At 44.2% G+C, this 13,356-nt stretch overlaps 1 protein-coding gene across 1 annotated transcript; it reads left to right on the top strand.

Annotated features, from left to right (window-relative positions):
- Window positions 1–509: 509 nt before the first annotated feature.
- On the top strand, window positions 510–1,479 carry LOC116204320. The gene is made up of 2 exons (XM_031536411.1): window positions 510–1,368; window positions 1,412–1,479. Exons 1-2 carry the CDS (start codon window positions 510–512, stop codon window positions 1,477–1,479), a joined length of 927 nt encoding a protein of 308 aa, XP_031392271.1.
- The last annotated feature ends 11,877 nt before the right edge of the window (window positions 1,480–13,356 follow it).

The raw sequence follows: 13,356 nt of genomic DNA, 5'->3' as shown, positions 1-13,356 counted from the left end.
GCGTTCTCCAAGAGAGTTTTAGTTCGTTTCATTGTCGGTCGTGGACACACGGGGGCATGAGACACACTAAAAGATCTTTTTGCATGAATGATGAAGCATGTGATGTTTTAGATTGTCGGTTGCCAATAACGACAAACACCTGAGGTAGCTGACATCTAGGGCTTGGTGGGTCAGACTTAGCTATGTATGATGGACCAATAACGGTAGGCACCTGAGGTCCAGAGTACTAGGAGCCGAATTGATTGAGCCGTACGTAGAAGATGTACTGAACAAAGAGTTGTTCGCTTGTAGAGTGTTTGTTTCCAATAATGACAGGTACTTGAGGGAATTAGCATTTTATAAGAATTCAATCACCCGCTAGGAATTTTTCCCAATTAGGATTCATGTTTCCTATTTTAGAAGTGTAGGTTTCGAAAGGATAGTGGGAGACCATTTTGATTAAAAGTCCATGGTCATTATGGTGATATATACATAAATTCATTAATTTAATCTTGTTATTTTCTGCAGTCATGATAAATATGAAATCGATGAATCCTCTCACGTGCATACTAAATGATAATAGGCTTACTGGACCTAACTTTTTGGACTGGCTCCGTAACCTGAACATTGTCCTGAACATGGAGGCTCTGGGATACATCCTGGAGACTCAGGAGATTGAACTCCCTGGTAGGGATGCTACGAGTGATCAGCAGGACGCATATGATCAGTGGTTTGTTGATGACACGAAGGTCTGTTGCTATATGCTTGCTTCCATGAGTAATGAGTTGCAGAATCAGCATGAGAACATGAAGAGTTCTTGTGAGATCTTGAAGAATCTCAGGGAGTTATATAGGGAGAATAGCAGGACCGCACGATATGAGATATCGAAGGAATTGTTCCATGCGAAAATGCAGGAGGGAATTGAAGTTGCAGCTCATGTGCAGAAGATGATTAGGCTGATTCCGCAGCTTGAGAAAATTGAGTTCCAGATGGATAAAGAACTTCATGTGGATTTAGTTCTTCAGTCTCTCCTAGATTCTTTCTCAGGGTTCATTGTGAATTTTTATATGAACAAGTTATCATGTTTGTTGTCTGAGCTTCTGAACATGTTGGTCACTGCACAGAATACAATGAACAACAAAAGGAATAATAAAGAATCCATTCTTGTGGCTGGTACTTCTTCCAGTAAGACTAGGAAGAAGAAAAAGAAGTCCAAGAAAGGCTCTGCTCCTCAGCAGTCAGCAGGAGTGACCAAGAAAAAGGGTAAGGCAAAGGTTGCTGCGGATAAGGGAACTTGTTTCCACTGCGGTAAGGATGGACATTGGAAGATGAACTATTCTCAGTACCTCGCCTCGTTGAAGGCAAACAAGGGAAAGAAACCTTCAGAAGGTATGTCTATCTTTTGTTATGTTAGTTTCAATGGTTCATATAGTTCATCTACAGCTTGGGTTCTTGATACTGGTGAGAGCTCACACGTTTGTACCTCTATGTAGGAACTAGCAAGCAGTAAAGTCCTCGGAAGGAACGAGGTTTGCCTGAAGATCGGCAATGGAGCAAGTGTTGCGGCCAAAGCTGTGGGGTTCGACTTTGTTACAACTAGATGGACATGTTTTACTTCTAGATCGTGTTTTAGTTTTACCAAACACGTATCGGAACATTATTTATGTTTCTAGTTTGACTAGGAGTGGATATTTGTTTTATTTCAAGCATGATGTTTGCGACATTTATTATGGTAATAAACTTATTGGCGTTGGTTATTTGCACGATGACCTTTATTATCTTAGAGCTAGAAACGAAATGCTTCCGAATACGATTGAGATTAATACCGTGTCCGAATCTACTCCAAGTCTAAAGCAACTTTGGCACCTTAGACTAGGGCATGTTAAAGATGATAGGATAAGTAAGTTGGAGAAGATGGGACTTATAGTTCCATTGGGTTCAAAACCCAATCCGACTTGCGAGTCTTCTCTTCAAGGTAAAATGACTAGGACTCCATTTGTAGGACAAATGAAGAGGGCTGAAGAAGTTTTAGAACTCATACATAGCGATGTATGTGGTCCATTTAATGAAGTGGCTCGGGGTGGATATTCCTACTTCATCACATTTACCGATGATTATTCTCGTTTTGGGTATGATTTTCTTGTGAAGTATAGACATGAATCTTTTGAAAAGTTCAAGGAATTCAAAGCTGAAGCAGAAAAGCAAAAAGGGAAGAGCATCAAGACTCTTCGATCAAATCGAGGAGGAGAGTACATGAGTACTAAATTTGGTGATTTCCCAAAAGAACACGGTATTGTTTCTCAATTTACTCCACCAGGAACATCACAGTTGAATGGAGTTTCTGAGAGGAGGAACCGTACCCTGTTGGACATGGTTCGGTCGCTGTTGAGCTATACAGATCTCCCCATTTCGATGTGGGGATATGCGCTGCAGACCGCATGCTACTTGATTAATAGGATTCCGAACAAGTTAGTCTCTACCACTCCATATGAGATATGGAATGGTAGGACACCTAGTCTTAAGCACGTTAAGATTTGGGGTTGTCCTGCATTCATTAAGAAGCAGAAGACTGACAAGTTGGAAACCCGGTCCGAGAAAGGCAAGTTTGTTGGTTATCCAAGTGACAGCCTTGCATACTATTTTTATTTCTCTGCTGAGCAAATGATTGTTATCAGTAGAGATGCGATCTTTCTGGAGAAACAATTTGTCCAAGAAGGTGGTATAGGAAGGCAGATAGTACTTGATGATGAGTCATCAATGCCACAGACCAATCAGGCACCCATTTCGATGGACATTAATAAACCAGTTGAGACACTTACTCAGGTTGAAAATGTCACAGAACCTCGAAGGTCTGGTAGGGTAACTCGTACTCCTGCGAGATACCTTAATCTTCATGAGAACGCACAAGAGTTGTTTATTCATGGAGATAATTATCATAGGGATGATCCTTCCACTTTTGAAGAAGGTATATCAGATATAGATTCTTTTAAATAGCTAGAGGCCATGAAGTCCGAGATAGACTCCATGAGCGAGAACCAAGTCTGGGATCTTGTTGACCCTCCTGAAGGTATAGTATCAATAGGGAACAAGTGGGTCTTCAAGAGGAAGATTGGTGCTGATAGGAAGGTAGAGACCTATAAAGCTAGGCTAGTGGCGAAGGGTTATCACTAGAGGTAGGGAGTCGACTATGATGAGACTTTCTCGCTTGTAGCTATGCTGAAGTCCATCAAGATAATGCTAGCCATTGCCGCGCACTATGATTATGAGGTTTGGCAGATGAATGTCAAGACCGCCTTCCTTAATGGATACATTGAGGAAGACATATTCATGGACTAACCCAAGGGTTTTGAATCCAAGGATAAGTCCAAGGTAGGCAAACTTAAGAGATTCATTTATGGTCTTAAGCAGGCTTCGAGGAGCTGGAATCGACGTTTTGACGAGGCTGTAAAGTTCTTTGGTTTCATCAAGAATGAAGATGAGCCATGTATGTATAAGAAGGCTAGTGGGAGCATGATTGCCTTTCTTGTATTATACGTGGATGACATTCTATTAATAGGTAATGATGTTGGTATGCTCACTTCTGTAAAGGTCTAGTTGTCTAATATTTTCTCCATGAAGGATTTGAGAGAAGCCACCTATATTCTGGGTATTCGGATCTATAGAGATAGACCGAAAAGATTAATAGGTCTGATCCAAGCCTTGTATCTGGATAAGGTGTTGTCAGCACCCCATTTTGGTCCACCGGCTCCAACAAAGGACTCCTGGCCGAAGCTCGGATTACTATTTATGACCCGACAATTGGAGGCTAACGCGCAGACGTGGGAGCACGGACTACAGAAGAGAAGCAGGGTCCTCCAAAAGACTCAGAAGGGCAATCAAAAGGGCAGGTAAACAACGAACCCCAAAACAGCAGAAGCCGGCACTATGGCACTATTCATCGCCGGATCACCGGGGTGTCAGAACATATCCAATATGGGACTTTAAAAATCCCTCTTGGTACCAAAATGACCAATGGCACCTCCGAGCGCATTTCAGAAGCCTCCTGCTTAAGCCGGGGCACTCCCGAACATTTGCATACGCCTTCCTAACGGGGCTCCCGGGACGCCCGATCCACGGACAAGTAAACAGCACCCGGAAATAGGCCTGCACACACCCAAGGACCACTAGGACCATGGAACAGGATTCAGACTGCGTTTCGGAGCTCATCTTGGTCTCCCGAGTGGATCCCGACCCGAAAAAAGGGGCCCTTTTTACAGAAAGACATAACCGGAGACCCTTTTAACAAATCGTCAGCGTATGAAATCTGCGCGAATCAATCCCATGGACCTCAAGGGCTTGGGAAATAAACCCCGATTGCATTGCATAATCCATTTAGGTTTCTCGAGTACCATTCCGGTAACAAAAGGGCCACTTTAATTATTTATCGGTCATTCAAAACACACGGTGAGCTAGAGCGGAATATTGACCCAATATGAGTTGATCGGGGATTCATTTATTCAGTTGTATTTTGTATTTCTTCGAGAGTACATTGTAAGGAATTTTATTTGTACATTCTTTTGTAAGGATCCCCGATCAGTGAGCGAGATGTCCGAGCGCAAAATTAATCGAATCGATTCGTTTATTCGGAAGACAAGTGAATTTGACGTTTCGTGGTCTTGGCTCGTGCGGGGAATCGACCACCATGGCTCGACGAATCGTAGCTAGGATAGCGAGCCATTTCTTCGACGCGCACATTTACTTTCCTTTCGGATTCTTGATTTGAATCAATTGATTCACTGACTTTATGATGTCAAAACGGGCAAGGAGAGTGCAACTTAATTCACGCGGTAAATAAACAATAAAAACGACAAGCCTAGCAAGCTAGAGTACTGAAAGGGCGTGCGGGATATAGGCCCGCACGTAATAGAACCCCCCAAATTCGGAACTTCAGGTTTCGTACGACCATTGCCTTAACATTTAGGTGTACCCCGGACCCCTAGACCCGAGCGACTCAACGACCCTTGACTTATGAGTCGTAAACAGTAAGTGGCGACTCCTTCTCACATGCGTCCGTCGCACGTCCCCTGGAAGGTGGACACTCCCAAGCCACGTTGCATAGGCTTCGCGCATGTGTGCCCCGACGAGATTAAATTCTGGTGCGCACAGCTTGGCGACTCCACTGGGGACATACTTAGTGGGTTCGGGCTCAAATCCGTTTGCTTGCTTGCATGTTTATTTATTACTTTCCGTACATTTATGTTAAGCACATTTATTTCGCGCACATTTATTTTACGCACTTGCATTGCATCATTCTAGCGGGTTTCTAGGTACCTCGTCCGAAATCCCATGGGCGCCAAAATAGGAAGCTAGGTTAGTCAGAGGTTCCGAGTAAGGGAACGGATCGAGTTGGCTATGCCACCGAATTGGCCCCCAAAGATCCTCGCTCGATTTCAAGGAATTCACACCCTTGAGTTGGGAACCCCCATTCATAGATAGCACGGTCCCTGTAGCACCGAACCATGCATCGTGTTATGCCTCCATGCAAGCCTTCAACCTAACTCCGACAACTGTCCATCGATTCGGCCTGCGAGCCATTTGAGTTGTTTCCATTTCAAGAGTGATGTACATGTAATTTCTATCAAGCCGTGGGCATTTACTCTCTTCCCACACATGCATCATGCAATTTTCAAAAATTAGGATGTCATTCATGTTGACGAGTCCTAAGTGGATTTTCCTATCGTCTTGGTAAAGGATGCCTTGCTCGGCCTCCTGTTCGCGCCTCAACAGAGTCCACCAACACACGAGGACCTCACCGACCTGCCACAGAATGCGAATGGTGTATATTCCAGGACAACATGATCGACCTCATCAACACTAGGTTCGATCACCGAGAGGTCGCTGAGAGTTGAGGAACTCTCCGGCCAACCACCTTAGAGGGAGCTCTCCTAAACCTGTGCCAAGATGCAGAGATGTGGTCAGGAGCTCGCTTGAGCGAACGCCGCCCTGGAGAGGTCTAAGAAGAGGGCTTGAAGAGGCCCACACATGCACTCTATGATAGATATCTCCACAAGGCCCTCGCCTAGAACCGGTGCTTTCCGAGGCTGCGCTCGCTCAAACCCCGAGTGTGGTGGCAAATCAGCTTAAGGCTCTATTTTACAAAATTTGCCTTGTACTTTGAACCTTTCGAGTCAATGTGAACAACAACATTAACTTTTGAAAACTCACGCATAGCATGCATCCTATCCATTTACTGTTTTACACGACAATTAACACTACCACACGGTAGACAAAGTTGTGACCACCTTTGCAGGTGGACCTCTCGTGGTCCTCACCCTTCCTCCACGGCGAGACGATCAGTAGCTCAAGGGCCAACCATCCAAGCAACACTAACTCCCCATTAATCCCGCGCAATCGATTATGTCATTGCATGGTTAAGCACACATCCCTCCATGCTACAAGTGCTTCCATCAGCACAACTGAGCGTGCCCTTTCCGTGTCGTGCGAGCACACCCCTACCTTGCCCATGCACGCATCCTCGACACACCTTGTGCATGTCTTTCAGTGTGCTTGCATAACGCCTATCAGGCCAGTTCGCTCCCCTACGCAGTTGCATTCAAATTACGAATAGTTCTTGTTCCTTCATTGCTTTTCCTTTTCCCATTGCAGGAAATAACTGACAAGAAGGCAACTTGAACCTTGAACAACCACAATCAGGACAATGAACACTTCCCGTCCAGCACCTTGGAACTTCGACACCGAATCCCAACCCTCCCTCCGCAAAAGATCATAGGCAACAGCTCTGACGATCAGAGCATGGCCCTGCCCACCCGCCGCGAAAGTCACTAGCATGGTCACATCTCCGACTAGAGAATGATCCCTGCCCACCCTCCGCTGTGGCCATCAACTAGCCACTGGGGCAACATGCACTCTTCCCTAAACTCTCCTTTACATTTATTTATATGCATTCCCAAACGAGCTCACGAGAGGAACGAACCTTTCACGGGGGCACTAGGACAGCCCCGAAGATGCCTTGTTGGTTCTGTCGGAATTGTTCGATTCGTCTGTCCTCATGGGATCCGGCTCCTCGAGCCTTCCCTAGGACGGCTGCACATGCCAACCCGTAATCGGGGAAAGTACACCTATGTGGCCCCTACCCACGGTCTGCCAATTCCAGGGTGGCGATGACTAGATCTCGGAATTAAGTGTCCCCCCACGCGTGGCACCCCATGGGTCACACGTTGGACAAGGGGATTTTCCTATGGGTCCACTCCACATTTCTTACCGCATATTCCACCGATCAATCACCTAATGCATCATCTTCTTTGTCATCTCTCACAGGGACACGCCAGTCACAGGCGAAGAACGATACACAGGTTCACATCTCCCTGAGAATTCTTCTCGGACCCTTTCCTCATACTTCGACGAGGGAGGTTTCCGACGAATATGTACCCCCCAAGAAGCCGAAGATAGAGACAATCGAACAAACCATTCAACCTCGACGCGTGCGTCTCCACCGAGATCGAGCGACACCCAGGAGCAAATTAGGCCTTCCCCACTGCAAAGACCCATCACCGACAACATGCAACGACTTGTCCCGGGGCAGGACACATTCGGCTTCAAGAGTGCCTATCATCCAAGGGGCACCCTCCACGGGAATGACAATGCACGATCGGGAGCGGCAATCGCACAAGATGCCCGACACAGATCATAAAGACCGGGGCATCCCCGTCCAACATTCACACAGAGCAACTTCGGTCACCCACACTCCCAGGGTAATTTTGTTTTCATTTTAGACAATAGGGGAAAACCATTTATAAAGTTTGCAAGGACAAAGGACGTGAAGTTTGACTTTTGAGTGCACAAGAGTCAAGATTTCAAAAAAAGCCGGCCCTCACAAAATAGGGCTAGGGCAGCAACAAGTAACAAGTCTCCACGAGGCGAACCACACTAAAACATCTCAGCAATACAAAGTCGAGGAGTTTCAAACAAAGACACGGGGCACAAAACAAACCCCAACTGCAAGAAAAAGACACCGAGTGAAAAGACGCTGGAAAAACTAGCCAACAAAGAAGAGAAGAGAGAGCGAAAAGAAGCGGGAAAAACCCGCCAATGAACAAAAGAAGGCACCGTTTAGATATAAAACTCCAACACTGCCAATTCGAAGAAGAGATCGATAAACCCCGAAAAAATGGGGAGCAGCAGACGCAACTCCTCGATGGAGACAGAACGCAACGCACTCGGAGGTCGAATCCTTCGAACCCTTCGCCCTTGCAAACTCGAGAGACAAAAGAATCGAGCCCGCTAGGTCAAAAACCCCTCGGGGCGACCTAGGCAAAAGCTAGGGCAAGAGAGAGGCATGACGGAAAATCCCAAGGCGGGCGATCGTGGCAAAAAGAGAGTTCATTCCCTTTAGGTTGAGAGGTATGGCCCCGAGGTGGGTGACCGTAGCAAAAGGAGAGTAAAACGAGAGATAAACAAAACAGTCACCCTAGGCTCTCGCACACTGCGTGGACCAGGGATCCCCAAGGGAATGGCCAAGCTATCTACTCCAACACGATCCTCGATCACTAAATAATCACTAAATAATCCCACAAACAGGGAAATGAGACGTGTCATTTTACTAATTAAACCATTTGGCCTTAATAATTGGACGAACCGAATATCAATTTGTAAACGCATCGACAGATTACGAAACGGTGGAAATGCCCTTTTCAAAATCCACAATTTCATACCATCGAGATGCACGACACGAATAGAATTAGTGTCTAGGGAGCACTCGTGTACTACGACTCGAGTCCGGGCCCAATTTAAGGCTGCTCAAGTCGAAATACGTGAGTTTTCTTTGGACCTCTTCGTGTCACGCGATCTCCATTTTACACGTGCATTTCACACATTTTACCGCCCAAGGGAATAACCGCCATTTCGTGATTCGCCGATATCCTAGGCGTTAAAGAGATCGAAACACCTCGATCTATGGATAGAAAGGGGCAGCCTGTTCGGGTGCGAATTTCATTCGCATGGCCCATTTCATTCACTTTCGGTGTTTCTATCATCTTACCGTAGATTCAGTAGTTAGCGTTATTATTTCTGTCACAAAACATATTGAATCGGATTAATCATGCACTTGACTCAATCAAACGTTAGATGATGGCTAGGCGGAATACTAGTTTGGCATATTCAGTGAAGCCGCAGTGACATTCACGAAATGAAATCTTAAAACAAACTCACACATGTAATTGGCCTAAAACCATATTCTAGCCCGCCTATTTGCTTGCCCAAATTAGATACATTGCTTGATAATCAACCCCAGTTAATAACTGATTAAATCACGTACATTCGGCTTAATACAGAGCTTGTCTGTAGTTGTCTGTATTTGTCTGTTTTTGTCTGTTTTTCATCAGTTTTATCAGTTTTCTTCTGTTTTCCATTTACTTTTGTTGATTTGTTGCGGTTTGGGCTCGAACCCATAGGTTACGTATTGCACGGGGTCCAACACCCCAAATCACCGAACATGAGGTCTAACGCCTCCTGATTCACTGAGTGCGTGCAACCCGAGTACGGAATGGGATCTAGCCTCGAGTCACCATCACACTCCAAGTATGGCCTATGTGGAAGGTGATTTGGATTGGATGTGTGAAACGTGTTTAGATATCACCCGGGAGCTCGATCGGTCCAACGGTTACAATGAGAATCCATCACTTCTCTTATCACCCGTCGGTCCGATCGGACCCGACCCCCGGCTCTTTGAGCCCGTGTTGCTTTAATTTATTTATCGGTCATTCAAAATACACGGTGAGCTGGAGCTGAATATTGACCCAATGTGAGCTGATCGGGGATTCATTTATTCAGTTGTATTTTGTATTTCTTCGAGAGTACATTATAAGGAATTTTATTTGTACATTCATTTGTAAGGATCCCCGATCAATGAGCGAGAGGTCCGAGTGCAAAATTAATTGAATCGATTCGTTTATCCGGAAGACAAGTGAATTTGACGTTTCATGGCCTTGGCTCATTCGGGAATCGACCACCATGGCTCGACGAACCGTAGTTAGGATAGCGAGCCATTTCTTCGACGCGCGCATTTACTTTCCTGTCGGATTCTTGCTTCGAATCAATTGATTCACCGACTTTATGGTGTCAAAACGGGCAAGGAGAGTGCAACTTAATTCACGCAGTAAATAAATAATAAAAACGACAAGCCTAGCAAGCTAGAGTACCGAAAGGGCGTGTGGGATATAGGCCCGCACGTAATAGAACCCCCGAATTCGGAACTTCCGGTTCCATACAACCATTGCCTTAACATTTAGGTGTACCCCGTACCCCTAGACCCGGGCGACTCAACGGCCCTCGACCTACGAGTCGTAAACAGTAAGTGGCGACTCCTTCTCACATGCGTCCGTCGCGCGTCCTCGGGAAGGTGGACACTCCCCAGTCGCGTTGCATAGGCTTCGCGCATGCGTGCCCCGACGAGATTAAATTCGGGTGCACAGAGGTGTTGAAGAGGTTCAACATACAAGATTCCAGAAGAGGATTGCTCCCTGTGAGACACGGTATCCATTTCTCTAAAGGGATGTCTACTAAGACTTCTGAGGACAGAGAGAAGATGGCACAAGTGCCTTATGCTTCGGCCATAGGTAGCCTAATGTATGCATTGCTGTGTATTAGGTCGGATATTGCGTATGCTGTTAGTGTGGCTAGCAGGTATCAATCCAACCCAGGACTTGATCATTGGATTGCTGTAAAAAAAACATCCTTAAGTACTTGAGAAGGACTAAGGATATGGTTCTGGTATGTGGAGGAGGTGAGTTGAGACTAGACGGGTTTACAGATTCTGATTTTCAATCAAATGTAGATGATAGAAAGTCTATCTCCAGTTATATATTCACCTGTAATGGAGGTACAGTTAGCTGGAAGAGTTATAAGCAAGAGATGACGGCAGATTCCACTACAAAGGCTGAATATATTGCTGCATCTGATGCAGTGAAGGAGGCAGTTTGGATTTGAAAGTTTGTGACAGTATGCGGTGTTGTTCCCACCATATCGTCACCAGTAGAGCTGTACTGTGACAATACTGGAGCAATTGCTCAGGCAAAGGAACCGAGGTCACATTAGAAGTCCAAACACATTGAGAACAGACACATATTATCAAGGAGATTATCGGGAGAGGCGATGTAGCTGTGCAGAAAGTAGCTTCAGCGGACAATGTCACCGATCCACTCACGAAGGCCATGACGCAGCAGCAGCTAGAGAAACATCTTGAGAAGATAGGTCTTAGATACTGTATTGAGTAGCTCTAGTGCAAGTGGGAGATTGTTAGTGATATGCTCTAGAGCCTGATTTATGTATTTGGATAATTCCTTTTATGGCAATAAAGTTTATTCTATTATTCGTATATTGTCTATGTTTATTAGAATAAAATCCTTAAGATATTTTGAATGCTTCATTCTTAAGAGTTAAGAATATGAGTGACGAAATAATTCGGCAAGAATATCTTTAAACTGTTTACGATCGTAGGAGAATTAATTTGACATTATTTCTCTAGATAGATCGTCACCTTTGTTTGTTTCCATGATTAGTATACATATACTAATGAAGATGAAGTAGTGAGTCTCATGTTATCTGAGAACTGTTATCATGACAGATATATGAATACTTATATGATAAGTAGTCGAACGTGATGTGCAGATAATATTCATACGGTAATTTACTAATGTCAATGAACGTTGTCTAGATCGTATTAGTGCATATAGTCCTTAGACCTAAGATGGAACGCTATCTCAAGTATAGGTGATTAGGATTTGCTACTGCTAATATATTTGTGCTTAGCATGAGTATTCGGCAGATAGATAAGAGTTTTGTTCTGGATCGAGAAATCCTCGGCTGGGGTAGATAGACTCGAATAGAAAAGAGTTTCTGTTCAAGTACTATAGATCTACGAATGAAATTAGAGAGTTCATATAATCGGCTATAGAGTTTGGCATTTACCGTAACTCTGGCTAGATCGGGATCTTGTAGTGAAGGGATTCAATGCATGGCATATACGATCAGAGGTTCATCAGAATGTTTCAATTATACATTCGTCATCATTTGGATTGTCACGATATGCTACTAGGTGCACTCGTGAACTTTAGGAACTAAGGGCATTTTGGGAATTATACTTTTGGTTACAGAAAGAGTTTTTGGTAGTGTCAAATGATTTGATACTATAATCCCAATGCCATTTGATGATGAACCTAGTTAGTTACACACATTGAGTGTGTTTAAACCGAGAAAAGAATTAATTCTAATTAAGGAAGTTAATTATCGAATGAGGCATGCAATGTGGTTGCAAGGGTGCTAGCACATCTTGAAGCCGAGTTCAATATCAAGGATAAATCTAATTAAGGAAATATGATAGTTTTCTTATTTGGAGAGTTTCTATAAATAGATTGTCTATTAATGGAAACTCGTGTCAATGACTTGTTTGATCTTTCTTTCTTACAACAAAGGCAAGTCATTGGATGACTTAAGTGTGAGGACTCCTTTGTGATTTATTAATTAATGTGGATTAATTAATAATTGAATTTTAGTCCCTAGGGTAAAGATATATATAGATATGTTCTTACAGAAAACCCTAGAACGCAATCGATCATCAACCGATATTAGAGAGAAAGAGAGAAGGTTTCCACTAAGGCAATAACAAAAACTTAGCAGCACAAATCCCAAGGTTGATTGGAGTTCTTTTCGGTTCCGGTTCGACATTTCGGTGTTGTCCTTGATGTCCTTGAAGAGATCCTTTCATTCCGTGACGATTCCGTTCGAGAACGGTGACTTAGATCGGAGTGTGCGAGTCGAGAGGAGTCTAATCTCGGTGGAGACGTGCTCGTGTGGACGAACTAGAGGCCGGACACTTGGACGGTTAGTTTGATCGACTCGAATCAACAAGGTTAGTAGAAAAGTCTAAACTTTTCTTGTAGATTCGATATGTGATGTTGTCTATTTGTTTAGAAGGCGATTCTTATGTCAAGATATGATCTTGAAGTTTTCGATTAAACGAGCATGCGATTAAAATTTGATTTTTACCGTAATTAACTTTTCCGCTGCGCACGTACTCGGTTTTCTAACAGGCAGGCCCAGAGGTGTAAAGTTTCATGTTCTAAATCTTTCCAAGTACATAAAACCGAGCCATGGGCTTATGTCATTCTCTGCAAATTACACGAGTGTATTGTTTAAAGTGGATAATGGATACCGATACAGCTGTTGCTTCAAGTATGTTTGTGTGATTAACTGAACCAACAATGAACGACAACAGAGAAGAAGAGAGGAAGAGGAAATCAGGAGAAGAAGGAGATCAGAGATAGAGGAAAGCCATCAGAGAGGTAATCACTTTCATTCATCAAGATGATTCCCAAATTATTA

This window comes from Punica granatum, chromosome 1, assembly GCF_007655135.1.
Source record: "Punica granatum isolate Tunisia-2019 chromosome 1, ASM765513v2, whole genome shotgun sequence".
NCBI classification, from domain to species: domain Eukaryota; kingdom Viridiplantae; phylum Streptophyta; class Magnoliopsida; order Myrtales; family Lythraceae; genus Punica; species Punica granatum.
The sequence above is the reverse complement of the archived record's forward strand: the minus strand, read 5'-3'. Positions and strand labels throughout refer to the sequence as shown.